This window comes from Panicum virgatum, chromosome 1K, assembly GCF_016808335.1.
Source record: "Panicum virgatum strain AP13 chromosome 1K, P.virgatum_v5, whole genome shotgun sequence".
In the NCBI taxonomy this organism is placed as follows: Eukaryota; Viridiplantae; Streptophyta; class Magnoliopsida; order Poales; family Poaceae; genus Panicum; species Panicum virgatum.
This window is the reverse complement of record NC_053136.1, coordinates 5,066,258-5,094,179: the sequence shown is the minus strand read 5'-3', so window position 1 is coordinate 5,094,179 and position 27,922 is coordinate 5,066,258. Positions and strand designations below refer to the sequence as shown.

General features: G+C 48.5%; 3 protein-coding genes and 1 non-coding gene across 10 annotated transcripts; 1 reads left to right on the top strand and 3 right to left on the bottom strand.

The window, feature by feature from the left end:
- Window positions 1-3,465: 3,465 nt before the first annotated feature.
- Window positions 3,466-4,375, bottom strand: LOC120662304 (auxin-responsive protein SAUR71-like). The gene has a single exon (XM_039941506.1). The coding sequence runs from the start codon at window positions 4,213-4,215 to the stop codon at window positions 3,877-3,879; it is 339 nt and encodes a 112-aa protein (XP_039797440.1). The 5' UTR covers window positions 4,216-4,375; the 3' UTR covers window positions 3,466-3,876.
- Window positions 4,376-12,577: 8,202 nt separating this feature from the next.
- Window positions 12,578-20,183, top strand: LOC120661987 (SUPPRESSOR OF ABI3-5-like). Of its 7 annotated transcripts, none has more exons than XR_005670224.1 (17): window positions 12,578-12,783; window positions 13,883-14,009; window positions 14,213-14,253; window positions 14,479-14,670; window positions 14,809-15,226; window positions 15,309-15,380; window positions 15,467-15,559; window positions 15,638-15,717; window positions 16,158-16,311; window positions 16,448-16,532; window positions 16,613-16,704; window positions 16,782-16,850; window positions 16,935-17,105; window positions 17,473-17,641; window positions 17,780-18,712; window positions 19,076-19,243; window positions 19,779-20,140. XR_005670224.1 is itself a non-coding variant. In XM_039941218.1 (17 exons), the coding sequence occupies exons 2-17, from the start codon at window positions 13,962-13,964 to the stop codon at window positions 19,956-19,958; spliced, it is 2,988 nt and encodes a 995-aa protein (XP_039797152.1). In that variant the 5' UTR covers window positions 12,579-12,783; window positions 13,883-13,961. The 7 variants fall into 7 exon arrangements, 4 of the variants coding, with proteins under 4 accessions (XP_039797152.1, XP_039797227.1, XP_039797000.1 ...); XM_039941218.1 differs by having other exon boundaries at window positions 12,579-12,783; window positions 19,053-19,243; window positions 19,779-19,958; XM_039941293.1 differs by having other exon boundaries at window positions 12,708-12,783; window positions 16,161-16,311; window positions 19,053-19,243; window positions 19,779-20,153.
- A 349-nt stretch (window positions 20,184-20,532) lies between these two features.
- Window positions 20,533-20,604, bottom strand: TRNAD-GUC. The gene has a single exon. It is a non-coding gene; the product is annotated as a tRNA-Asp (tRNA).
- Window positions 20,605-22,429: 1,825 nt separating this feature from the next.
- On the bottom strand, window positions 22,430-25,716 carry LOC120661909 (tubulin beta-1 chain-like). The gene is made up of 3 exons (XM_039940953.1): window positions 25,121-25,716; window positions 23,894-24,163; window positions 22,430-23,372 (listed from the first exon to the last, which is right to left on the bottom strand). The coding sequence occupies exons 1-3, from the start codon at window positions 25,512-25,514 to the stop codon at window positions 22,696-22,698; spliced, it is 1,341 nt and encodes a 446-aa protein (XP_039796887.1). The 5' UTR covers window positions 25,515-25,716; the 3' UTR covers window positions 22,430-22,695.
- Between the last annotated feature and the right edge of the window lie 2,206 nt (window positions 25,717-27,922).

The window sequence follows — 27,922 nt, the reverse complement described above, 5'->3', positions numbered from 1 at the left end:
GGGTGACCGCCCAGCTCAAATCGAAGTTTTTGCCTGTCCACACACCCCCTTTAGACTTGAAGATAAGCACTTCCCTTATCGTCCCACACTTTCCCAAACGCCTGGACCTTGCTTCCGGTTGTGGCTTCAATATCTTTCCATCTCCAGCCGCAGCAGCTTCTCCGATTCCCTTCCGGCTTCTCCCAAGACGAGATGCTGCCCGACCGGCGGCCGCCCCGCGGCGCGTCGATATCCCTTCGCCGTCCGCTGCGCAGCGAAGTCACGCTGCGTGCTCCCGCCACCATGCCATGTGGTTGCCCGGCTGCTCCCGCTCGTTCTGAAGCCTCTCTCTGAGCCCATCATGTGCTTTGACCGGGTGGCGGCGTGGCGCTGCCGTGCCGCCGCTGCTGTGCGTCCACCGGACCATGTCTTCACTTCACAGAGGCCTGTGCTGCCCCCCTTGCACAGTTGCACGTGACCTGAAGCTGCCCAGAGCCTACCACCTGCCTAAGCAGCCTAGCTACGTGCTAGTACGCAGCAGCTTCAGCAGTTACTCTTCCATTGCTGGGCGCCATTGCCTGCAAAGGTTTCCCATCTCCTTCGAGTTTCCCTTCTCATCACTCTTGGGCCCTGCCCATACCTCCATTTCCGCTCTTGTGCAAGCGCGCTAGCGCGGCGGGCAACACCAAGTTGCAGAGCCATGGACGTAGAAACTTCCTGGCGCACGCCATGTGACAATGCCTGTAAACTAGGCCCTCGGTCTTCTGCACTCCACATCAATGGCCGTGTTTGGATGTGGGCGAAAAAAAAATCCGCAACTTTAACCACTAATTAGAGGTATTAAATAAAGTCTAATTACAAAAGCATCTCCACAACTATAGTACTGTAGCTAATGAAGCCTTTGACCGCATGGTTGTAAGATGATTAGAGCATGTTTAATGTACCATTATTGTATCTAATTATGGATTAATTAAGCTCATTAGATTCGGCTCGCAAAATTGCACCTATCTGTGAAAATATTTTGCAAATAGACTTCATTTAATACTCCATGCATACAAGATTCTGTTTTCGAAAAAAACACGCTAACCAAACACAGCAAATCAGAGAGCACTTAGCGTTTAGGGTCAATCGTGGCGTCGCATTCAACATCCAGTTGTAGGAACACTCTGTAGGTGCTAGAATATGCATTTTCCCCCCTTTTTAATTCTCATCTGCTCAAGGCTTGGGGGAAAGGAACTACTTTTTTGTGCAGCTTCTCGAATCTCACCTGCTGTGCGCATGATGGTGTACGGCAGCACGATTAGTTTATCCGGGCAGGAGATTCAGGAGCATGTTCACATTTGTGCTGGCACAATGATTCGGAGCAGATCAGTTGCTTTGGGTGCAAGTAGGTAGGCCGAAGCTATGCTGAATCTTCCCTCCGAGCCAGGCCACAGTTATGCTATCATGCAGTGCAGCAGTTGTTAGTTGCCATCCGTACTCCTCCATATCTCTCTGCTGCACATGAGGCTGCTTGCCTGCTTGTGCACAAAACAACCCATCCCCTTCCTCCATCAGAATCAGATGCTGCCTTGCTCATTTCCGTCTCTTGAATCTTGATGGTTGATGCAATGCGACACGTTTTCTACTGTTCCCGTGGCGGCGCAACACATCTGAATCCTGAAAATTCAGGGAAGCCTCCATTTGAAAATTTTTTAGCGCCCGTACTTGTTTATTATTTGCTGTGCCTGGTAGATTGAAAGGATCAACTCTTAGTCTTAGGCTTTCCAAAAAATTTCGTACAGTACCTGTCACATTGAATTTTCGGACACATGCATGAAGCATTAAATACAGTTGAAAAAATAATTAATTACACAGCCTAACTGATTAGCACAAGATGATTCTTTTAAGCCTAATTAGTTCATGATTGAACATTATTTGTCAAGTAACAACAAAATATGCTATAGTACCAAAATCCAAATTTTTTCACCAACTAAACACACCCTTAAAGTCGCTTGTTTAGAAACGTAGGAACACCCTTCGGATACTCGGGAGGGATTGAACTGCTTCCTACGAAATTCTAGGGTTTTCCTAGGGTCCTTAGCAGCGGGTGTCCTATCTGATCTAAGAAACATTAGAGAGAAAAAAACAATGGGTGCATCTGAGGTTATTTGAGGTATCAGCTTGAACGCCTTCGCATCAGGGGTGTTTGACACTGACGTTCCGCGGCTTGATGCGGGAACAAGACAAGTGATCATTGAGGTAATCAGGCTGCGCCTTTTTTGCTTCAGTTGCGCCAAACAAAACCGTCCTTGTCACGACAGCCTGACACTCATGCCGTGTTTAGTTCTAGCGCAAAAATTTTTTTGCGTTGGAATCTTACTAATTTGAAGTACTAAATGAAGTCTATTTACAAAACTTTTTGCACAGATGGGTTGTAAATCGCGAGACGAATCTAATGATGCTAATTAATTCATGATTAATCAATAATTAGCGGACGGTACTGTAGCATCATTGTTGCAAATATGGATTAAGTAGGTTCATTAGATTCGCCTCGCGATTTACAGTCCATCCATACAAAAAGTTTTATAAATAGACTTTATTTAGTACTCCATATATGTGTTGAAATATTTGATATGACGTTTTTTTTTTGTATTTACGGATTTATGGGGTGGGAAGCGTCAGTTCAATGCCGTGCCAAAAGGGACTACGGCTCGGCCGGAGACGCCTGATCTGCTCCGACCCCATCTCGTCCGTGCAGATCTTCTACCAGTATTTTTTAAACTCGTCCGTGCAGATCTTCTACCAGTATTATAGGATCTCATTCTTACGAAAGCGTCATCCGTTTTTTTAAACTCGGTTAGTGTATTAAACTGAAGAACGTGCACAACACAATCTGTGTAATTTAAAGTAGTATTTGTCATTTACACACACGCAAGTCTTGAAACGCAATTCGTGGCAGTTTTACGTTCCTCTTTTCTTTTTTTTCTTTTTGGCAGTTTCTTCAGAGTACGATTCAGAAACTTCCGGATGCTGCCACATCTTTGGTCCTGAATTTTTCAAGCTCCATGGATGCTTGGAGCCTGTCAAATATCTCGCGGAACTAGTAGATGTACGACTGGCTGGAACGCGGTTGTCTTGACGCAATGAAATTGCCGTTCGTCTGTTGCCCGGGACGCCTGTGCGGACCGAAGCGGCAACAAGGCAACAGTGCCCGGCTTTCTTTAGAAATTTCGCTGAGATCGGGTAGGCTTGCCATCTTTTGCCCGGACCACCAACACATTCTTGGCATAGCAGCTTTAACCCTGGCGTAAACGACGATAAGAGATACAATGAGAGGGGAAGAGTTGCAGGCCAAGGGTGATCAAATTCACATGAATGTGGATGGTTCGTCGTGGAATTTATGCGAAAACCGTGCGTTTCAAGATTCAAATAGGTTGGAAGTTGTAGCCCTCGACAAGATCTATGGAATGCGTCGAAAGCGGAGACGGAGAGATCTTTGCAATGTAGTGCGAAAAACTACGACCTCCATAATATGGCAAGAGACTAGCCTCAATCGAGGATTACATGTATGGTTAATAGTGAATTCCCCGAAATCCCTAGCACACTAGACACACACACTGCAAGTCCTAGAACTAGAAGGGGTAAAAAAAAGGACACCCGTAGTTCTACCATCAAGCAGCTACTGCTACAGTGCCGCTAGTACTAGCACTAGCACTAGCTAGCGGTAAAAAAGAAATCCAAAGAGTACCAGCAGCCAAATCCCCGTGCTGCCCTCCGCCCTGCCTTGGCCTCTGTACATTCTACCCAGGGGTAAACCGGTAAAAACGGAGATGGCAAGGCCGCACTATCGACGCGGCGGATGAGGCAGGGGAGGGGCGGGGCGGGGCGGCGCGCCTCGCGCCCTCGCCAGGCAGGCTAGCAGCTGGCGGCGGCGGCGGCGGCGTCGGAGAGGCGCAGCAGGAGGCGTCGGAACTCGGCGGCGGTGCAGGGGATGCGGAGCGCCCCCGGGTGGGCGTAGCCGTACTCCTGCGCGGCGCGGCGGAGGAGCGCCGCGAAGGCCGGCTCGCCCAGCAGCTCGGCGCGCACCGCGAAGCGCTCCACGGGCCCGCCCTCCTCGCCGACGCACACGGGGACGTGGCCCTCCGGCACCCCCTTGCCCTTCTTCCCCCGGCCCTGGCGGTGCGCCGCGGCCAGGCCGCCGCCGTCCTCGGCCGCCGCCACGGTGCGGGAGAGCCGCCTCAGTAGCCGCTTCATGGCCGGCCGGTGGAGCCGGAGGCGCCTGGAGCTGGAAGGAGCCGGGCTCTCGGAGCGGAGGCCGAGGGGGGCAGGTCAGAGGAGCTCGAGGACCGAGGCGTCCGGCTGCGGCTTGGACTGGGCGAGAGAGTGAGCGAGCGGGTGGTGGCGAGTGGCGAGTGGCGAGCGGTGCGGTGGAGCTCCGCGCGGCGTGCTTTATTGAGGAGAGGTCGTACAGGGTGGTGGTACCGGGTGTACCCGGCGGGTACACGGGCGACAGGGAGACGGTGGGCCGGGCCCAACTTGTCGCCCCGACCCAACCCGGCCGGCCGGCCCTTTTAACGAGCCACCCACCACCGGTCACTCACCGGCTGCCCCTGCCAGTGGCCTGGTCTACTGCCTACTGGTCTACGTGGTGGTCCCCCGCCACGGCACCAGCTTGCGCGCTGCTGCTGCCTCGGGCGGCGGGTGCTCGTGCCCGTGCGTGCCCCAGCCGGAGCGGAAGCAGCGGCGCGAGCCCGACCACCGACCGGCGGGACGCCGGACGGCGACGGGTCCCCCGTTCCGCTGGGGGGCTTCCGAACTTCCGGTGCCGTGCGCGAGCGGGCCGTGCCGCGTCCGTGGTCCGGCGCGTACGGCCGGGGAAGCTGCCGCGGCTGGGGGCGGCGGCGCGACCGCGACAGGCGAGGCAGCACCGCAGCAGCGCCGAGCTGGACTTGGACACCGGAGAGAGAGAGTGACGCTGGCGGGTCCCACGTGGACTGGACTGCATGCATGGCCCGTTGTGGGCGCAGCTCTTCCTCTCTTTCTCCATTTTTTGTCTCTTTTTATTATTATTATATTGAGGCCGAATCTTCCCCCATTTCGCTTTCCTGTGGATCCGGAACGTCAATTGCTAGTAGATCCTGTTTCTACGGCGACGTACGCAAGCGTCTGTTCCCTAGTTAGAAATACTTGTTGGCACGGACGCGTACGTGTCGTCCGGCGTGGGCCGCGTGGCCGTGGTGGGTGGCAGAACGGTCAATGCGGGTGGAGGCCGGATTATTTTTGCCCGTCTCGCTTTCGGGCCAGGCATCTCGATCGGCGAATTCAAGCTGCTGTCTGCTCGGAACGGGGAGCAGCAACGTGGATGCAGACAGGTTGCAACGACGACGGCCGGTCGCCTTCGTTCCCCGTCGTCTGATTGTAGCTAGCGAGAACATGGAAGACGAAGCACGTGAGCACATCGGAATTAAACGGGCAATGGGGATCCTGCACAGCAGCTAAGGGGGTGTTTTGATCCGAATGCTAATATTTAAAAGTGCTAAACTTTAACCTTACTTCATCTAAATAAGATTGTTAACGGTGCAGAGTAAATTTTAATTGTATGAGTTAGAGTGCTAGTATGTGCACTCAACTACCTCATCTAAACTGCCTCTGAGGCTAAGAGATCGTGATTGTCCGAAAAAAAAAACACCTCGCGTGCTGCGTGCGTGACCGTGACGAGGAGAGGAAGCTCGATGCTCTCCTGCCCACATGCCACAGCCCACCTGCCGTGCAGCGCAGGCCATGCACGCTAGTAGACGCTACTCCAGCGACCAGCATTATCCTCGCAGGCCTGCTACGTACTCGCGGCGGCCAAGCCTAGCTGTCCCAGACTCCCAGTCCAGACAGAGCCACGAGGCCGGCGGGCCCAGGGCACGGCGCGACGACCCAGTCGCGCCCCCGACACGCGGGGCCCCTCCCGCACCGCACGCTAGTATCTTCTTTCGTCGATCTGGCGCGCGGCTCGACCATATGGATCGCGGCCGCCGTACCGCGTACCGTACGGCTACTCTGGCCGGGGCTAGCTATCCGTACGCTCATCCGCGCACTGTTCACGTACGTGCGCCGGTGCGCGCGCGTGGACGTCGAGCTGGAGCTAGCGCGTCCGTGCTAGCCAGCGCGGATCGCCAGTGGATCACCGTCGCGGCCGGCGCATTCATGCTCCTTCATTGCAGACCACCGGCCCGCGCTTGCCTGCCCCCGGTACCATCCATGCACGGCATATACGCAGATACTACCTCCATTCAATTTTGATAGATATATTTTGAAAAATCAAATGTTCAAAAAAATAGCTATATTTATTTTGGCATGGGCTGTGACAATAAACAGCACTAGTAATGAGGAGTTATTAGTTAAAACATTAAAGAACTAACAAAAACTATATGTTGCATTTTTTAGATTGATAAGCACACTTTGTACCCTTAGTCATTGTGCTATATGGAAATATATCTATCAAAATTGGATGGAGGAAGTATCAACTATGGCCCATGGGCATCTCCATGGAGTCATGGACCACTACTACAAAAAAACATTAACCGAAGCGGGCAAAAAGCATTAGCTGAGACGGTTTTTGCAACCGCCTCGGAGCTTCCGTCACGGTTAATGTGACATTAACCGAGGCGGTTTGCTGCCCGCCTCGGTAAATGAAATTAAAAAAAAGAAAAAGCCCGCTAAGCCCATCACGGGCCCGTGAAGCCCATCTAGCCGCCGCTGCGCCACCGTCCGGTGCCGCCGCTGCTGCATGGAGCCCCCGCCGCGCCCCCGCCGTCCGGTGCCGCCGCCGCTGTTCGAGGCCCCCGCCGCGCCGCCGCCGCCATCGCGTACCACCGCCGCGCCACCGGATCCGGCCTCCCTGGCTGCGCCGCCGCCGGATCTGGCCTCTCTGGCCGCGCCGCCACCGCTTGCCCGCCCGATCGCCAGATCCCGGGAGGAGGAGAGGGGATGGCGCCGGATCCGCCGCCGCGAGCTCAGGCTGCCGTCGCGAGGGGGTCCGCCTGCCACGAGCCTGGAGCCCCGCACGCCGTGAGGGGCCCGCCGCCGCGAGCTCGGGCCGCCGTCGCGAGCGGGGACCGTACGCCGCGAGCTCTGGCGGCCGTCGCGAGGGGGGCGCATGCCGCGAGGGGCTCCGCCGGGGAGATGGGCCATTGCCGGGGAGGGGAGCCGCCACGGGCTGCGGGCGCCGCCGGGCTGGGGGCGTCGCCGGGGAGGGGGGCGCGCCCGGGAGGGGAGCTGCCGCCCGCGGGCTCCGGGGAGGGGCGCAGCGCCGGTCTGGGAGAAAAGGGAGAGAGGAAAGAGTGAGTGAGGGGAGGAAAACCCTAAGTCCGAGTTATATACCACAAGTGACATATCGGGTCGAGATGGGCTATTGGGCTCTGAGATGGGCCACTGTTATTCGAAGCGGGCCTTGTAGGTTGTCCGCCTTGGTTAATGTATTAACCGAGGCGTTTATGTTAGAAAAACCGCCTCGGCGGACATTTTATACGTGACCATCTCGGTTAATTAATTTTGCGAGGCGGTTTTTTATAACCGCCTCGGTTAATGCTGGCTATTAACCGAGGCGATTTTTTTCTGCCCGCCTCCGAGCTCATTTTTTAGTGCCTCGCAAAATAGAATTTTGTAGTAGTGGACCCTCCCCATCTCTCTCTCCGCGGCCATATTCATATTCTGAAAATTCAAACACCATGGTGCTCTCGGGGTATTGGTTCGAATATATCTTTGCTTTTCCGAGGCGTGCTTGTACTCCCTGTATTTTTATTTACATATCATGTTAATTTTTTATAAATCAAATTCTTGAAATTTTAAATAAAGTTATATAAAAAATAATAATATTTATAATATCAAATTTATTTCATTGACTCCACCATAAAATATGCCAGTGCATATGTTGAATGTTATAGTTGTTGCTATAATTTTTTATAGACTTATTCAGTAGTTAGCTAAAGCATCCATCACAAAATGAAAAGGAAAGCTAAATGTATACGACATGTCAATAACGAGATGTGACTGAAGTTGGGGGTGCCACGTGGATGCGAAGTCAAAAGACCCCCTAGCATGCATGGGCCATGGGGTGGGTGCCTGGGTGGACTGCGCGCAGTCTGCCACCACAGTATGCACCAGCAGTGCCCAGGAGTATGCTGGGAAGTGGAAACCAAATGCTAGAAAAAGGGTTGTAAATGATCCCCGAGGAGGTTAAACTAATGATGCTTCTAGTAGCATGGTGGTGGGAAAATTAAAATGAGGATTTCAAAGTTAGCTACACAACGAAAGCGAAACTTCCACGACGGGGCTTGAAGAATGAGAGAAAAACTGATCCAGTCGAAGACCAAATGTAAACTTCCACGACATGAAAAACAGGAGCCTGCACGCCGGTTGGTTCCCGTAGGTTTGCCACGGCACGCTTGCATGGAAGGCCGTGCTATCCGCGTATATAGTATAAGAACTTTTTCTTGCAAACTATGAAAACTTTAATTTGGACATTAGATCAATATTCAAGGGAGGGGCGCGGTGAGGTGGGAGGGGAAATTTGTAAAAGTGTGATTATCTAATCTAAGAGCGGGTTCAGATTGTAAAATTATACAATTCCTCCTACCCGTTGGATGTTGATCAAACGACTCAGATTGAAGGTTCTATAGTTTGCACGAAGAGATTAGTTTGCACCTGATACATTTCCATATAGTACACCATGCTACTAGAAGCATCATTAGTTTAACCTCCTCGGGGATCATTTACAACCCTTTTTTTAGCATTTGGTTTCCACTTCCCAGCATACGCCTGCATCTGCATCAGTATGCTTTCCTGAGTTCGATTTCCGTACCAGCGTACCACGGCATTGTACGGCGAGCAGCTACTGAGATTTGACCGGCCGCCCTTTGTCGGAAATGGCGCTCGGCGACCGTTGCGGCGTCTGCTTGCTGCTCGGTCGCCTCGCGTGGCGGAACCAAGGATCTTAATTTATTTGTGGCGAACTAGACTATTAGACGTGGGGGAAAAACAACCACCACAATTTCGGACGCGCTTATACTACTGTGCGACTAGTAGTGTAGTCTAGCTACAGTACAGTAATACTACATGTGTTTAACCCTGATAGGTGCTTCGATGGATCCATCTCTCGTTGATCAGTCGTCGTAGCGGATTCGCCGGCACGTCTGTTGACTACTCGTGTGTGCTCCAGCCAGGCCACTCCACGCAAGCATGTACACGCGAAAGTCCTCGTACGTCCACGTACAGACGTACAGTCTAGGTCGTCGTCGCTGGCCAATCTCTCATTGAGCAGCACCTGCCGCAGCCATGTTGGACAAGACGTGCTTAGCGCTGGCTAATACATACTCGCCTTGATTAACGCACGCGGCCAGCGTGGTAGCGGCCGCGCGCATGCACGTACTAGCAGTCGTCTGCATCACCGTCACGGGCTCACGGCCGGGCACAGGCGGCAGTGCGGCACGTCTCCGTGCATGGGCAGATACGCGCGCGCGCACCAACCTGCTGCAGCAACTGTGGACGCTTTTTCCTTTCTTTCTTCCTTCCTCCCAGCAGTGACTGCATGCATGCGTAACCACCCTACCTGCCATTTTTCTTCAAAAAAAGAAAGAAAGAAAGAAAGAAAGAAAGAAAGAAAGAAAGAAAGACTACCTGCCACGTCAACCTCGCTCCTGCGTATCGTGTGTACTAATTTCATTTCAAAGTTGAAACTCTTGTCCAACTTTTGGTACAACATGCCCACTAGATTTCATTCCTCGATTTGGCACAGTTATGACTTACGAGCTGATTGATTGGATACCATTTTTTGCCAAATCAAATTTAGAGCCTGTGCTCCTGCTACTCAGAAGGATCCTACGGCCCTGTGGATTACCGGGATGACATGCTTTATGCCAACTCTGATCTGAGGTGAACGGAGAAGAAAATGGGCCTTGCCAAAGATATGTTTGGGCCGTGTGGCATGGGCTTTACATCTCAGTTTCAGTTTCAGAGAGAGAGAGAGAGAGCGAGCGAGCGAGCAGTACATAAATTATTGAGATCCGGCCAATACTCCTTTGTCTCGATAGTTATTTTTAGATTTGTTCTCAGACAAACTATCTTAGATTCTGCCAAATTTATATATAAAAATAAATCGATATCTACAGGACCAAACTCTGAGTAGTACAATCAAATCAAACATGAATCTTTTTTTTATGTACTCATTTTGCGCTGTAGATATGAATATATTTTTTCTTCTATAAACCTGAAATAGTCTGACATAACATAAATATAAAATTATCTAAACTCAGAACAGATGGGTCGTTTATCATAAATTAATGAGAATTGTTTGAAGACCCACCAAACTAGTAAACCTTAATGCCAACTAACAAAGAACCCCATATCCCTTTTCTCAAAAAAAAAAGAACCACATATCCCTTGATAAAAGCTTCTTGCTGCTGGAGGTAATTTTGGATTTACTACTACTTCATGAAATGCCGAAAAAGAAAAGTTCGCCGTTCAAAAAAAAAAGAAAAAGAAAAGTTCGAGCTTGGGCCCCAAGTATGGAGGGCCCACAATGCTCAACGCCAGCCAACGTACTCCTATAGGCACACCGTCATCCTCCCGAGTCCCAACCAAGGTTTTTTTTCTCCGACCGGTAGATTGAACCGCAGCAGTCCGGTAGCGGTTAATCGTTCGGTTAGATCGGAAACCAGAAAAAACCAGTCAAATTCAAATTTCAAACTAAAAACGACAGTTCAATCGGTTTCCACCAGTTAGCCGCCCGGTTAGGCCAGTAAACGGCTCCGGTTTGAACGGTAGCTTGGGCGTTGAATAAAAAAACCGACGGTTTTAAAGTGGTTTCCTGGTGTGAAGCCAAATAAGGGCCAGTATTTCTAAAACTTTACGTACATCGTCTTCGAGTTTTGCTCGTTCTGATCAAAGTACTTGTCATCAATATCCCGTTCAGTGGGTGATGCGATACCTTCACCTGCAACCATATGGAAATCATGAGATACATGAATGTAAGCTCATAGGTGTCATTCCAATAAAAGAAAACTTACCCCACTTCTATGTCTCCCTGACCGCGCTGACAAAGTATGGATTGTCAGCCTGTCTTCCAGATACTCCCGCAATATAGAAAAATTTTGACCAAACTTTATCAATAGCTTCCTTTGCATTCCTACCATTCTGCGTCCAGGAGCCTGTATCAATCCTTGGTTGCGTCATTCCTCTTCTCCCACCGGATGCTAAGTTATAGTCCTCCACCGCAGGACTCTCCCTCTGCGAAGTTGTCCTTTGAAACATTCTCTACATAGAATTCCCCCTCGTCGAACCACTACTCCCTCTATGCTCGTATGCACCTCCTCTCTATTCCACACCCCGTCGGTACTCTGCGTCCGCTCTCAATATGACCATGGCACGTTGCAGCTAAGCCTTCTCATCTTCTTCTTCACCGGGATTGTTTCCCTCTGCTGCAGCCTTCTGCCGTCTCGACCTCTCTCGAGCCCGGTCAGCAGTTGCCTTCTTAGCCCTCACAATGTCACGCTGAAAGTACTCCCGCATATTTGGTGGCACATTTCTGCAATGGACCACCTCCGCCCCGCGCCCAGCCAAATGTTGTTTCAATCTAGTCGCACCACCTCCTCCTTTCTGCGCATGACAATAGTTGCATCGCCATCCGGGATAAAGATTTTCACCATGTTCCCATACAACATCTTTATCTCTGCCTGACATTGTCTATCTGCATAAATGGACAACAAAAACATATCAATCACATAAATAAAATCTACGTAAATCAAATATACACCTAAATCAAACCTATCTAAGTGGCCAAGTCATATACACACCTAAATAAAATCTACCTAAATCATATATGCACCTTAATATTCAAATCTACGTAAATCCTAAATACACCTAAATTAAATCTACCTAAATCCTAAGTCATAGTGTAAAAAATCATCTAATACACCTAAGTCATACACCTAAATCTTACCTAAATCCTAAAACAAGTCATCTAATATTCTAAATCAACTCATAGGGTAAAAATAATCGTGTTCATACCTTGTTCCGACCGTGCGGCTTACCACCACCAAGGGGCGGCTAACCGGAGCTCCGGGCGGCTAACCGGCTGTGCGCGCGGTTGACCGGTGGGGAGGCGGTAGATCCGTTGCCCACCCGGCTAACCGGTGCTACCGCTCGGCTAACCGCGGGCTCCGGGCGACTGGCTGGCGGTGAGCGCCGGTCGCGGGCGTGGGGGCGGCGGAATGTGGCTGAGGAGTCACGGGAGTGGGAGGGGAGTGAGGGTTCTGGGAGGCGGAGGAGGTATATTGGTCGCCGGCTCATCGGGCCAAAGTGGGCCTTAATGGGCTGACAAATTTTTTTTTTCTTTTTAGTTTAACTTCAAATGCCCGCAAAGTATACTAAATGAACGAATATTTGAAAAAATTTGACACCATTACATTCATCGCAGCTTGAAGTATTTTTAGAAATTTTTTATTTCTTTAATTTCAAATTTAAAGTTTTGAATTTGGTCGGTTTCGGGAACCCATCGGACCGGTTACACCGAAAAAAAAATTGGTCCCAACACGCACGCCGGTACGCAACACAGAAGGGGAAAAAAAACCTGCCCAATCACCGCCCTCTTCCTCGTCAGCGTCCTCGCCGCCGCCGCCAAACCGCCTCCCCGCTCTTCCCACCGAAGCACGCCAGCCACACGCCCACACCCCTACCAACTCCCCCCCCCCCCCCCCCCCCCCCCCCCCGCCGTACCGATATTCGATTGGCGCGAAGTGGAGATCCATCCCGGATTTGAATCGACTCCTCTAGTCGGTAAGGAACCCTAGCTTGCTCCGTTGGAATTTTCTCGAATCGGTTTAGGTCAGGGAGACCTCTCTCCAGCTGCGAGGAATCAAATTCGTATAGCTGTTCCTCCGCGGCGCGGCGGAGTAGTATGTCTAGTCCACACCGCGGTTCTGATTCGGTTCGATCAGGTCGTTGCGCGGGAGGTCGATCGATCGATTGCGCCTTAGGAGTTTGCGAGCCCAGTGCGAGCGCAGTTTATCTTTTGCGGAGTCCGCCCCTGGTAATTTTGCTTTGTTCCTCTTGCTAGCTAGGGTTTCATAATGTGCCTGTGGTATTGCTTTTGCTCACCAGTTCTGCCGCAGGTTTAGATTATCAGCGTGCGTGCTATTTCTGTGGATTACATTATTGAACGACATGGACTGTGCTAATTGCTAAGTTGTTAAGATCACCTGTGAAATAGAATGGGCATTTATTCAATTTGCACATGCTTATCTTTCGCCCATGCCCAACTTGAAATTGAAATTTCAAGATATGTTTAATGTCAAGAAAACTTTCGTATTTATTCTCTTTGACAGATTAGCTCTTCTTGAGATATATTATTTAGCTACAGTGGATTGCTAGCACTTGGCTGAATCCCATAGACATATTAGTTATAACCTTCATGTTGGAACCAGCCATATGCTTTCATATTTTTAAGTTTTATGTCTGAATAGTTGTATGAATTGTATTACTACTTTATCAACTAATAGTCTGATGAAGTTTCATTACCAGTAAGATTGCTCTTGTTTTAGTGATGATGGTATACTTCTGGTTCTGTGCTCTGGAGTGATAAAATGCGCAGCCCGATCTGAATTTAGTAATTTCATGGGAATTTTTTACTGTTTCTTTTATTTCCAATTAAAATATTTCAGTCCATAAGGGCCTAAGTATATCAAAGCTAATAATTTTGTGCCAGAAGTCATAATTTGAAAAATTAACAGTGGCTTTTAGTGATGTTGGGTAATTTAGCTCGGTGTATGTTTTTGCACGGACTTAACAGCTCAAACTTGAGATCTTATTGTTGGCCATATGGTTGGTTTCTTATGGTTATGTGCTTAACTCTGTTATGTCATGCATTTCTTTACAGGATACCGAAAAGTTGCACCCAAAAAGTTTAAAAGGTCACCTAGACCCTTGCAGGATAACACAAGTGCTGAATTTTGGAAATGGATCATGGGCGCTATGCTCCACATCATGGATGGGAGAACAACAGTGTAATTGCAGCCTTTTCCTTTACTAACTACCAAGGATGATGAAAATAGCAGATTTATGGCCGTGTGATTGGCCTCTGTGTAACCAGTGTTAGATGTAAAGGAGTTCAAGAAGAGGCCGTTGCTTAACTGCTTAAGTGGAATGGATTTACCTGCCTGTTCGGTAGGATTTGTTGCTGACTCAACTTATTCTGTTGAATCTACAGGCACCGGATGGTTATGGTGTAATCAATGAGCCAGATTATAGGTAAGCCTAGTCCCTAAATTTGTGTTAGCTGTGGTATTCATGTCCTTTATTCCTGTAAAATGTGTAGTCATGACTCTGTCTAATCTCTCTTGTTAGGTTGGATGTGTAGTACTGGATTAACTCCTCAACATCATTTTTTTTCTTCCTTGTGATTTATGACATGCATTTTATATTTGTAGTGCTTTTCCATATCACCGTATCTTTCCCTATTAACTTAATTTGCAGGGCTGAGGGGTCCTATAATGGTAGGAGGCCTGTGGATGAAGGCTTTTCTAGAGATTCATATGGAAGGGGTGCATACTATCAGGATGTACATGATAGAAATATGTATCCACCACCAGCCTCTGTTGGTGCTATGTGGTCTCAGCCTCGGAGGAATCATGACGAGGAATATGCAACCGCCAGAGATCACAGAAGGCATGACACTGATTATCGCAATGATGGAAAGCATCATGAGTTTGATTCGTACAGAGGAGTTGATAAACTCCGTGATAACTATCATGCTGCTGACAACTACTATGAATCTGGCAGTCACCGTGATTTTGGTGTTGATAGGAGCAAAAGGATTGGAAGCAGAGAACGTGCGGAGTTTCATGGTGAGTTTGAAGACCGCTACCGCAGCTCTCACCAAAGCAGAGAGGACAGCTATGAGAGAGATCACGAATACGGGCGTCACAGCTATGATTCGGACTATGAGAGAGGCAGGAGAGATGGTAGCTGGAGAAGGCGCGATTCATGCGAGGGCGAACATGACAGAAGAGGTTTAAGCCGTGAAAGGGATGAAAGTCCATATATGCATCATAGCCGTTCTAGGTCACGTGGCCGTGATGACCGGTCAAGATCACGGTCTAGATCAAGATCTCCTCGTGCAAGAAGTCGTGGTCGGAACCAAAGAGATGGCTTTTATGATGATAACCGCTTTGGCAGAAGAAGGGAATATGACTGGGATGAAAGGAGGCGTGGTGATTCAGTGGTATGTCCATCTAACAGACATAGTTACATGCTGTATGTGTTTTGAATTTATGAAGCCATAATTTTTGCGTTCATGCTTGCAGGCTCCATCTGCCACTGTTGTTGTCAAGGGATTGTCCCTCAAGACTAATGATGATGACCTATATCAGATTCTTGTACAAGTTCCTCTTCATAAATGTTTACACTGGTTGAAAGTGTATTGTCTGGTTCGTTTTAATCATTTGGGTCTGATCTCTTATAGGCTCAGTGGGGCCCTCTACGCAGTGTGCGTGTGATCAAGGAACGGAATTCTGGCATGTCTCGGGGATTCGCTTTTGTTGACTTCCATACTGTGGTACTAACCGAACAAGTGTTAATACATTACTCATTCAGACTTTCATGTACTGTTAACAAAGCTATATCCTCTCCACAGGAAGCTGCTCGTAGAATGATGGAAGGTACGGCAGAGAATGGCCTTGAAATCGATGGTAGGAATGTGTTCTTTGAGTACAGGTATGCGTGCTTTTTTTTATTATTTTGAAACGTCGCAAGTCCCTCCATTCTACATATACTATTTTTTATAATGTATGGTGAATAAATGAGATGTTAAGCATGACTACAATATTTTTTTTTGCTACATCTGTCTCTTAAACAGTTGTGCTTGTGGAACTCCTATCTTTTTCTTGTATCCTCTGTAACCATACTTATAACTATATTAGTTAAAGTTCTCATGGGTGGGGTTGATGAAATTGAATTAAACAATTCCCTGTGCTTGAATGAGTCGTCCTTTTTTTTTTTTGTTGAATGACGCAGGAGAGAATGGATCCTCTTTGAGCAGCTTTAGTTTCATATCCCTTTTATTTTTTTTGTACCTAACTACCTAACCTTCTGTGGCCATGTATTTATAGATATTGCTTCCACCCCAATTAATTATAATACCATCTTGACTGCAGTAGTAAACCAACTGGTGGGATGGGTGGGCCTTCTCTTGGACAAGAAAATTTTACAAGACCTACATATGGTCACAGGACTGCTGCTGCACCATGTGACTGGATTTGTACCATATGTGGATGTATGAATTTTGCCCGGCGGACCTCCTGTTTTCAGGTTCTGTATGCTTGCTATTTTTCATAACTCTTCTATTTCCCCCTCTGCCCGCTTCTATCTCATCCCATCTTTCAATCTCCTAACCATCCTGGTACGCAATGCTATGGCTATTTGCTTTTTTTTTGTATTTTCATAGTGCAATGAGCCTCGTACTGAGGATGCTCTACCAGCTGATGCGACGGGTTCCACTCCACAGTTTGGGAGAAGGGGATCTGAACTAGGCGAGTCCTGTGCGTCTACTATGGAATTATGTGAAACATGTACTGTGGTGCTGCTTTATTTAGATTCTGTTTGTTTTCAGGTCCAACTCATGTTTTAGTTGTTCGTGGCCTGGATGAAAACGCTGATGAAGAAATGCTTCGCTACGAATTTGCTAAGCACGCACCAATAAAGGTGGGGAATAAACTGATTGCTTGGTAAAGTTTCTCTCTTTTTTTCTCTACACATTTTCATGCTATATTTCTCTGCAGGATATCCGCCTTGTTCGAGATAAGTTTACTCATGTGTCTAGAGGTTTTGCCTTCGTCCATTTCCATTCAGTAAGTGGTGTTGGTGATAAAAGAGTTAAGTTTTTTTTTTCTGATGTATAGTTACTGACAATTTTCAACATCCTGTTGTGACAGGTGGAAGATGCTACGAAAGCTCTTGAAGCTACAAATGGGATTACACTGGAGAAAAATGGTCAGGTTTTGCGTGTAGCGTACGCTAAAAGTACACATGGACCTGCATCAGGCGGTTCACAGTCAAACAGCCTTGCCGCAGCTGCCATTGAGGCTGCATCATTTGCTCAGCAGGTATATTGTAGCTCCTGGCACAATGATAGTCAATATGATTAAGCATTTACTGATTTAGATATTAGTTCATTCATTCTGATTTGGTTCCTTGCAAGTACTGTCAAATTTCAAAGATTTGGCGATTCTGAAACTATGATGATTGGGCATTGTCACTAGATTTGTCTCTAAAAGCACTTTATAATGCTACATGTGATTTGTTGGTTATAGAAATAGAAAAGATCAACATCACATTTGAAAATGGTAAGATGTCAAATGGCAGAATAAAAAAAGGAGAATCTTCATCATGTTCTTATGTTAACAATTGCATATAATTTAGGCAGGTTGAACACGTTTCTTATTGTTTTACTTTCTTTGCTTTTTGGACCAGTATGATGCCATAGGTTGGGCTCCAAAAGAGTACAATCCTGATGAAAAACAGAATAGCAACTCGGAAACTCAAAAGGATGTTTCTGCAGCACAGTCAGGATTCGTTTGGGATGAAAAATCTGGTTACTACTATGATTCTGCCTCTGGATTCTATTATGATGGAAATACTGGTAAGTCTGCAAATCCACCGTGTCAATTCTGTTAAACTGCGACTATTTTTTTGGTGCTATGAATCTACTTGGTCAAAGATTTGTCACAAATCCTCTGCTGTTGGGTTATTTACATTTATGATCTTGTGTTTGTTGCAGGCCTTTACTACGATAGTAATTCTGGAGTTTGGTATTCGTATGACCAACAAACTCAGCAGTATGTCCCCTGTGACCAAAACAATACTAAGGCAGCTGGGGTTGTGGCCAATGAAAATACAAAGACCTCAGAAAGTAATAGTGGCAAAAAGGTCGTGATTTCTGCACCTGCTGCCACAATTAAACAGAGTGAGAAAACTTCGCTTCCTGATGCTGTTCAAGCTGCTGCAAATGCAGCACTGGCTGCAGAAAAGAGAGAGAAGGAGAAGGCAAAAGAGATCAAGTTGGCCTCAAAAAGTAGTCTGATAGCTAATAAGAAGAAGATGAACAATGTCCTAACTATGTGGAAGCAGAGGAATCAAGAAGGACAGGCTGCACGAATTGTCCTTGATGACAAAGAACCATCACGCTCTGATGATAAATCTAACCAGTCACACAGTGGAACTGGATTCTCTTTGAAAAGTAAGCCTAATTCTGACTCTGGAAATGCTAAAGATATGAACTCATCTGCAAGCTATAATTCCTTTAGCCAAGGAACTGCATCGGCTCAAATGCTGGATTCGGATGTAAAGCCTAGACCTGTCAGTAACAGTTTGGGAACTACAGTTATGGGTGTTATAAGAGGTTCTGCTAGAGGAGTGATCAAATCGGATACTACGTTTCATGCATTATCTGATACTGGGAGTGCTGAGCCCCGCACTACTGTAACCATAAGCACAAAAGGCTTAATGACAACTCCTGAGGCACTTGCAACTCCTGCACCCTTCAAAACAGATATATCTGCCTTAGTCTCTAATACTTCATCTGGAGTTTCTGGGAGTGGTAAACGTCGGTTTTCTGAGGCACCAGCGCAATCCCAGTACAGAGACCGTGCTGCAGAAAGACGAAATCTCTATGGATCATCGCTTGGCAATGATAGTGTTGGACTGGATTCAAGTAAGAACACACTTTCTTAACTTTTATGATGTACAATCACTATATTTCTCATCATCATTTCTTGAGCACAAGATTTTAGCAATGATAGACGTATTTGTCTTTAGATTTTTGTTTTCATTTTTCTGAGGCTTTGTTGGCTGTATGTGCAGTTTTGTATTAGTATGCATATAGGCTGCCCTTGTATTGCTGGGAACTTTTGTATTACCTTTACGGCTTTACCTACTGATATGACTTGGATTATTTATGAATTCCTTGACCCCACAAACATAATAGGGATGATATTTTAGATTTTACTTGTTCAAGGTTTGTATTGATTTTCTGGAAATTACTTGTTGTCAAGCTGGTGACTATCCGTCCCGAAAGGGTTCAAGTGAGCTAGGGTCAATGCCGTTTCCTCCTGGCGTGGGTGAACGTTCTAGTGGTGAGATTGGCAACACTGAAAACTATGAAGTTATCACTGCGGATAGAGCAATTGACGAAAGCAATGTGGGCAACCGTATTCTACGCAACATGGGGTGGCAGGAGGGTCTGGTAAGTTTGCCCCCCCCCCCCCCCCAAACCCACCCACACTTCATTTTGGTAGCATTTAATTCTCCTGCATTTGCTCAAGAAAGAGTTGTTTCCCCTTTTATGTTTCTCGGTGGTACTGCAAAATGCTTGTGCTTGATATCTGATCTATTCACGACTTCTGATGTAAGATGTCAACTTATTTGTACTGTAGAGATCTTTGGTAAGCTAACGTATCAGTTCCTTTTCTGAACTGGAAATTAGTATTCGTTCTCAAAGCTTCAAGTTCTTGTAGATCCCTTTTCAGAATAAAACTGGTACATTCTGATAGCATGGCTTCTTTTGTCTGTACTTGAAAAGGCTTGACCACCTGCTTAGGAATAAGAACTCAGTGATTTAGCTGGAAATTAAGAATGAATAATTTCTTGGGCACAAGAAGTTTTTTGAATGCAGGGGGAATCCGTATGCCGATATTGAAAACTATTGTATTGTGCTCCTTCTGACCTGAGTGCCCATTGGTATGGTTTTTGTTTCTTGCAACTACTTTGCAAATATCCAGGGTTTGGGAAAGGATGGTAGTGGTATCAAGGAACCAGTCCAGGCAAAATCTGTGGATGTGAGGGCTGGACTCGGAAGTCAGCAGCGGAAAGCTGATCCATCGCTGGAGGCCCAAGCTGGGGACAGCTACAAAACCATCATCCAGAAGAAGGCTATTGCAAGATTCAGGGAGATGAACTAGACAGTGTTCTCTATTCTGTATTTCTGTTGTCACATTTGGTTATCCATTTACTTTTGATATTTTTTTATTTTTGCTTGCATTGTTTGCTTGTGCTTCCTCAGAAGCCGAGGTGCTGAATTATGAGTGTTTAATCCCCCAAATGTTCACATTTTGTACCTTAGTATGTGCCGTTGGATTGACCACTTGAAGTGTTAAGATGTGGCAGTACTAGATCTTCCATGCGAACTTTTTGTGTCACAAAAGTAATATTTATTTATAAAGTTGCTCTAGTAGCTTGACCTTATAGTATGTCAGTTTCGAGACGGTTGTTTTTGAATGAATTTGGACCGGTGCTTCCTTTTACTATAATATAAAAGAAAATATCTATCTCTACACATAAAATTTGTACTGTGCGAACAACAAGTACTTTTGCCGTATATTTGAATTACAAATCTTTCTGACGGCTGTTGGAAATCCTGCCCGTCCCCGTTGTTTGTGCGTAATGGGCCTCTGGTCGCGCAGAGGAAAGCGCGGAGCGGGTAGGAGTTGATTGAAATGAACATCAGACTTCCATGCCAAAAAAAAAAAAAAGAGGCGCCGTTGCCGGGGATCGAACCCGGGTCGCCCGCGTGACAGGCGGGAATACTCACCACTATACTACAACGACTTTGTTGAAAGATGCTTATCTGTGCATCATAAGAAAAACAGGTCTTCTGAACAAAGACGTCCAAAACCGAAGCGCGATCGAGCCCGGCTCGGCCGCCCGGGCCTCCTTTCCCCTAACCGGCTAACCGAACTCGGTTCCGAGTTCTGACCGACACGCGCCTATTAATACACGACGACGGGGCCTCGGGGAGGGGCAAACCCATTGCATTGGAATTTGGAAACGCGGCGAGCGACGACGGCAGCCTCGGCGACATGGAACAGCACTCTCCCCGGGCTCGTTGCGACGGGTGCGACCGCAACCTGGAGCCCTGGGAGGGGCGGGGGGGCCCCCCGTCGTCTACGACTGCTTCCACGCCTTGCACCCCGACTGCGCCCACGGGAGCGTCGCCTGCCCGCGCTGCGGCGCGCTGCCCGACGGCGGCGACCCGTCCGCCGGCGTGGGGGAGGAGGAGCGGCCGCCGGCCCAGTGCGACGGCTGCGGCGGCGACTTCAGACGCGGTGAGAGCATCTTCTGGTCGGAGTGCAACCACGCCCTGCACCACTTCTGCGCCCACGCCTGGAGATACAAGTGCCCGTACTGCTACATGGAGTGGAAGAACCCAGTGGTGGCGAGGGTGGAAGCAGAAGCAGGGCCCTCCGACTCGCCACCGGAGACAGACATAGTGCAGCGGTGCAGCCGCCGGCCCAGTCTGAACCGCCGCCGGCGCCGTACTTGTTCCAGCAGTACTCCCACGCGGGCCTGTATGGACAGCCACCTCCGGCGGCGCCCCACGCCTTCGCCCGGACGCCGCAGCCCCCTCCGACGGGCCAATTCGGGTGCCCGCCATCCTCGCAGGCCTCGCAGGGTGTCGCGTTTCGACCGCCGCCGCCGCCGCCGCAGGCATTCGAGGCATCATACTGCTACACCTTTCTTCCTCCCGTGGGGGTGGGGCCGCCGCCGGGACACCCCTCCTCGTTCAGCTTCCGACCCTTGCAGCAGCCGCTACCGGCCCCGGCGCCGCAGCATCCGTTCCAGGCAGCTGGCACGTCTGAGTACCAGCAGTACCATGCACCGGCTCCGGCTCCGGCGTGGTTCGCGCACGCGCCGCCGCCAGCGGCAGGATCGCCGTCCTGCTGCGCGGCCTGCGGCAGCGCCGTGGGCCGCGGCCACACGACCGTCACGTGCCAGTGCGACCACTCGTTCCACTTCCGCTGCTTCGCCGGCAGAGCCGTGTGCCCGGTCTGCGCGCGCGCTGTCTGACCTCTGCTCAGAGCCTCCCTCAAGTACTGAAGTACACCTACGAACACCATCAGAGGCTCAGATCACTCGTTAGGATTCGCACCTACGAACACCATCAGAGGCTCAGATCACTCGTTAGGATTCGCACCGACTCTGTTTTGCTGGCTGCGGCCGGTGCTGGTTCATTGTGAGAGAAAATTATTGCTAGCTGACTAGTGCTGATTTGGTGTGAGAAAAATACTCTATATTGGCTGGAGAATCAGCAACACATCAGAGTAATTATTATGTTTGTTAAAGTGTTTTTTTATGGATAAGCCATAGGCGAGGGGAAAAACATAATACGACTACTATTGCCCCAAATTATTAGACATTTTGGCTTTTCTAGATTTGTAGCCGTTGCTACGCATCTACCAAAACGACTGATAATTTGAAACTACCAAAACGACTGATAATTTAAAACTGAGAGTACTGTTCATTGGTAAGATAAGATAGGTTGTTGCTAGTATCGTCATCTGACGAAAATCTTGGCCTCTTAATCCCTAGATCTATTTTCTAGGTGCTCTCGCACAGGTACCTGAAATAAACCATGCGAATCGACTGGTTTGAATCCAAATTCTGCTGCTGAGTGTTATATAGCTGCATATACATACCCAACAAAAATCAACACTAAACAATCACATAGAAAGATACTAAAATATGAAAATTAACAGTTCCATGATCTAGTAGTAATTAGGTCCACCACAGTTAAAACTAATCTCACAGTTTTGCTCTTGCAGCAGCATCACACCATCAACACAAGCAATCTAAACTCTGAAGGCACTGCAATTTAAGAGCGACAACAATAATAACACAACCCAACATGGGGCCCGTGGCTTAGGCAGCCACGTCCTCTTCCTCCTCGTCCTCGTAGTCTTCCTCCTCGTCTGCCGTAGCGTCCTGGTACTGCTGGTACTCGGCCACCAGGTCGTTCATGTTGCTCTCGGCCTCGGTGAACTCCATCTCGTCCATGCCCTCCCCGGTGTACCAGTGCAAGAAGGCCTTGCGCCGGAACATGGCTGTGAACTGCTCGCTCACACGCCGGAACATCTCCTGGATGGAGGTGGAGTTGCCGATGAACGTCGACGCCATCTTCAGGCCCGTGGGGGGGATGTCACACACGCTGGACTTCACATTGTTGGGGATCCACTCCACAAAGTAGGACGAGTTCTTGTTCTGCACGTTCAACATCTGCTCGTCCACCTCCTTGGTGCTCATCTTACCACGGAACATGGCAGAGGCTGTCAGGTAGCGCCCATGCCGTGGGTCAGCAGCGCACATCATGTTCTTGGAGTCCCACATTTGCTGGGTCAGCTCAGGGACGGTGAGGGCGCGGTACTGCTGGGATCCCCTTGAGGTCAGCGGTGCAAAGCCAACCATGAAGAAATGGAGGCGAGGGAAGGGTATCAAGTTGACTGCAAGCTTCCGGAGGTCAGAGTTCAGCTGGCCTGGGAACCGCAGGCAGCAAGTAACACCACTCATGGTTGCAGAGATGAGATGGTTCAGATCACCAACTGGAACAACAGAAAAGGGCAAGAGTCAGCTTCTCATATCTAAATGGCAGAAAACAAGGTAAGAATATGCATCTCGGGAACAATGGCATTCTGCAGTACAAGCAAAATTTTGAACAAATAGAATGGTGCCAAATGCTAGTGAAATGCATGTGCCCGACATACACATCAATTCAATCAAGTAGTGCATGACTGCAATAAATATGCAGCAATGGCAAACAGGGACCATGCAATTCATTACAGCATCACAAGAGATAGATTTGTATCATAGCATTTCACATGGGGATGGCTACAATCCACTTCTGTACCATGATATGAAATCAATACAACAACAACAACAACAACATAGCCTTTTTTCCCAAGCAAGTTGGGGTAGGCTAGAGATGAAACCCGAAAGAAATAAGTTCAAGGTTCAGGCACATTAATAGCTAGTCTCCAAGCGCTCCTATCTCTTTATGAAATCAATGATCAATAAATACTGAAGCTGCATGCAGGAACTGAGCAAAGTAGCAATCCAAACTTACAGGTGGGTGTAGCAAGCTTCAGAGTGCGGAAGCAGATGTCATAAAGAGCTTCATTGTCGAGGACCATGCACTCATCAGCATTCTCAACAAGTTGATGAACGGAGAGTGTAGCATTGTAAGGTTCTACCACAGTATCAGACACCTTCGGCGATGGGAAAACTGAGAACGTCAACATCATCCTATCTGGGTACTCCTCCCTGATTTTTGAGATGAGCAGGGTGCCCATACCAGAGCCAGTACCTCCACCCAACGAGTGGCAAACCTGAAATCCTGTAAAAGACAATGTAACGATTATTTCAGACATGATTTCTCAGCTAAGCCTAAATTAAAACGATAACAATAACAACATCCAACACCAGAGATTCTAGTTGTCCATCAAGATGCAGGGAAAAAGATAAGAGGACATCAAGATGGACAAATAAGCAAAATGCAACACCCTAACATGAATCACAAGCACATAACCTTCAGCAACCACTAGGCAAGATGAGTTGTAAACTACTTTAGTGGACGGCGATGGATTTTGTAAAAGGCACAGCCAGTTGCATGATCTTCATACACAGATAAAATAAATACAAGTATCAGATAAGTCCAACAAAACTGATCAAATGAAAACAAAGTTAACAGTTTATATAAAAAGTGCAAAGAGTCAGGAACAAGCAATAGAGTTTGAATACAAAGTGAGATGAAAATTGTTGCGATTACTCATCAGTTACATGAGCTCACATCTCCAAAGTTGAATGGTTTAATACAGCTTTGACAGGACCACACGCGAGCCAACATATAGAGCCCAAATAAATTTTCTGTTAGGGATTATGCCAATCAAGTCTAACCATGCGCACAGAAATGCCAAATTAAATGTCCTGAACGCCACAAGCTTGCTGCTAGCTACCAGAACCACTCGAGCAATTGCAGAATCACGGGATCTGGGTACTTTGACCCGTATAACAACGCACGGCAAGCAATAATCCGTGGAAACCGAGGCAAGCATTTCATCCAGTAAGCGGTTAAATAGAATGCACACACATAAATGGTGGGGAAAACGCCCAGATCTACTGGTTTCGATGTAAATCAAACAAACGGCTAGATCTACGAGCCGCGACCAGAACATTGCGACATATCACTCTAAGCAAAATGCACTAGATCCGCAAGCTGAAAGCCCCCAAAACGCCCCGGAACTGCCAACATTTCTAACAGGACGGCCAGATCTGTTGAGGGGGACGATAGTACCTTGGAGGCAGTCGCAGTTCTCGGCCTCCTTGCGGACGACGTCGAGGACGGAGTCGATGAGCTCGGCGCCCTCGGTGTAGTGCCCCTTGGCCCAGTTGTTCCCGGCGCCGGACTGGCCGAAGACGAAGTTGTCGGGGCGGAAGATCTGGCCGTAGGGGCCCGAGCGCACGGAGTCCATGGTGCCCGGCTCGAGGTCCATGAGCACGGCGCGCGGGACGAACCGCCCGCCGCTGGCCTCATTGTAGTAGACGTTGATGCGCTCGAGCTGGAGGTCGGAGTCGCCGGCGTACTTGCCCGTGTGGTCGATGCCGTGCTCGTCGCAGATCACCTCCCAGAACTTGGCCCCGATCTGGTTCCCGCACTGCCCGCCCTGGATGTGCAGGATCTCCCTCATGGCGGCGGAGGCGGCGGCGGCGAGGCGGTGGGGCTAGGGTTGCGGCGAGGTGGGAGGGAGTCTGGGAGGGAGGAGGCGCCGCGCGAGGTTGGGGGTGAAACGTGGGGAGCGGCTGGTGGGAGGGTGTTTTTATTGGGAAGGCGTGACGGCCTGACGGGGAGGCCCTGCGGGTGAGGTGAGGTTACCGGGTGAGGAATTTGAAATTGCTTGAAGGAAGAGGGAGAGGGGATTTGGGGGGGGGGGGGGGGGGGGGGGGGGCGGTGATGACACCGACTCGTTTACCGGGTGGGGGCGTTGGAGAGTGCCGTGTGCGGATGCAGACGTGAGCCGCGCTGTGTGGTGCCGGCGCACCGCTGTAATCGCGAGCGAACGTTGTATGCATTTTTTTTTTCAAAATATTCGCTCCGTGTTTAAAAATAATACAACTCTCGTTTTTTAGAAGTTAAACAATTTCAAATTTAAATAAATTCATATAAAATATTGTTAACATTTGTATTAATAGATTATACGATCTATCTATGACATATAGTACTTATAAATATGGCAAACACCGCATGTGACGACTTCTAATCTATACTTTCGGTGTCGACGACATGGCAACGGCTAGCTTTGATTGGGAATCTTGAACTAGCGGCAAACGGTCAAATTAGTGGATACTATAATAGCGGTACAGTATCGGTGAACGAGAAGCCGATGAGGATTTGATGAGCAACACCAACGAAGAATTTCAGGCTGTGTTTAGTTCGCGAAAAAAATTTGAGTTTTGGTACTGTAGCGCATTTCGTTGTTATTTGATAAATAATGTTCAATTATGGACTAATTAGACTTAAAAGAATTATCTCGTGCTAATCAGTTAGACTGTGTAATTAATTATTTTTTTCAACTGCATTTAATGATTCATGCATGTGTCAAAAAATCGATGTGACAGGTACTATAAAAAAAATTTTGATACTAAACAGGGCCTCATAAAATTATGGGTGTTCATGAGATTGCTCCGGAACGGCGAACGAACGGGGCCTGCGTCATCAGCGGGTATGGGTAGTCTGGTCAACGGATGGTAATCGGCTTTCAAGAGCAGACCACGCGCGCTGTGGTGTTCCCAAATCCCAACCCAACCCAACAACTGCTAGTGTCTTGTCTTGTTCTTTTCGTCCTCAAGGCGATGGCCGTGTTTGGATGGCTCTGAAAAAATTTTATAATTTTTTTTATGCTTTGACCACTAACTAGTACTCGTAGTATTAAATAAAGTTTAATTATAAAACTAGCTCCACGACTATAATGTTGTAGCAATTATTGTAGCTAATAGGTATTTGACCGTACGATCAGTGGATGGTTATGCACAGTTACTGTAGCATCAATGTAGCCAATTTATGATGGAACTTGGCTCATTAGATTCGTGTCGAAAAGTTACATTCATTCATAAAAAAATTTCTCAAATAAATTTCGTTTAGTACTCCATATATGTATTTGTCTTTTTGTAAAAAAAAATTCAGGCTGTGATCCAAACACGGCCGATGGATGAATCGAATTGATCTCTCAGCGTCACGGCTGTTTGCAGCCGGCCCGGCTTGGTTCCAAAACCTTCCCGAGCATCGGTGTCCTTGTTTACGAGCATCGGTGGTGGGAGTTGGATTTGAGACACGATCGATCGATCGATCATGGAATACCTTGGGATGGGATAGCTACGACATGGCGAGCTAGCCAGCATGGACAGGACTCAACTGATGAATGGATGATGGATCACGGTCGTTCGTGGCCTTGTGGGTGGATGGCCAGCCAGATCTGCATGCGTGCCCGCCGGCTCTGCCCTTTGGGCCTCTTTGTTTCTGATTAAAAGCTGATTCTCGATGAGAATAAGCTAAAATCCCGCACAAACGTCTCGCTTTTTTTTCCCCGCTTATCGCAAACGCTGCTTATGTGGGAATCTCCGATATAACGTAAAACATGATTCTTCCCAACGCATCGCCAACCTCGCACACGGGAGAAGCGAGCCATTTTTCCTCCCGATACTCCTCCCCCTCCCGTTACCCCTCTCCTCCTGATACCCCCCACATCCCCTGCCCTTTATCGTCGCCGCCCCTCTCCTGCGTTGGCGGCCCTCTGCTGTGCCGCCGCCCTGTGCTCCGGGCGTCCCTCCTCCCTGCCGAATCGGCTCCAGGCCGCCTGGATCTGCGATGGTTGCCTGGAATCGCGCCGCCACCGCTGTGAGTGAAGGTGCGCCCGCCGGGCCCTGACCCGTGCCCTCCTCCCAGCGCCTCCCTCCCTGAGACCCCTCCCCGCGCACCCGTGGTCCCTGACCCCCGGATCTACAAGGAACCAGAGCAGTCGCTGCCTTCCCTGCCAAGGTACGCCGCCACACTTGTTTTACCTTCTGGAGCAGCACCGCCGGCCCATGATTGACGGCCTTT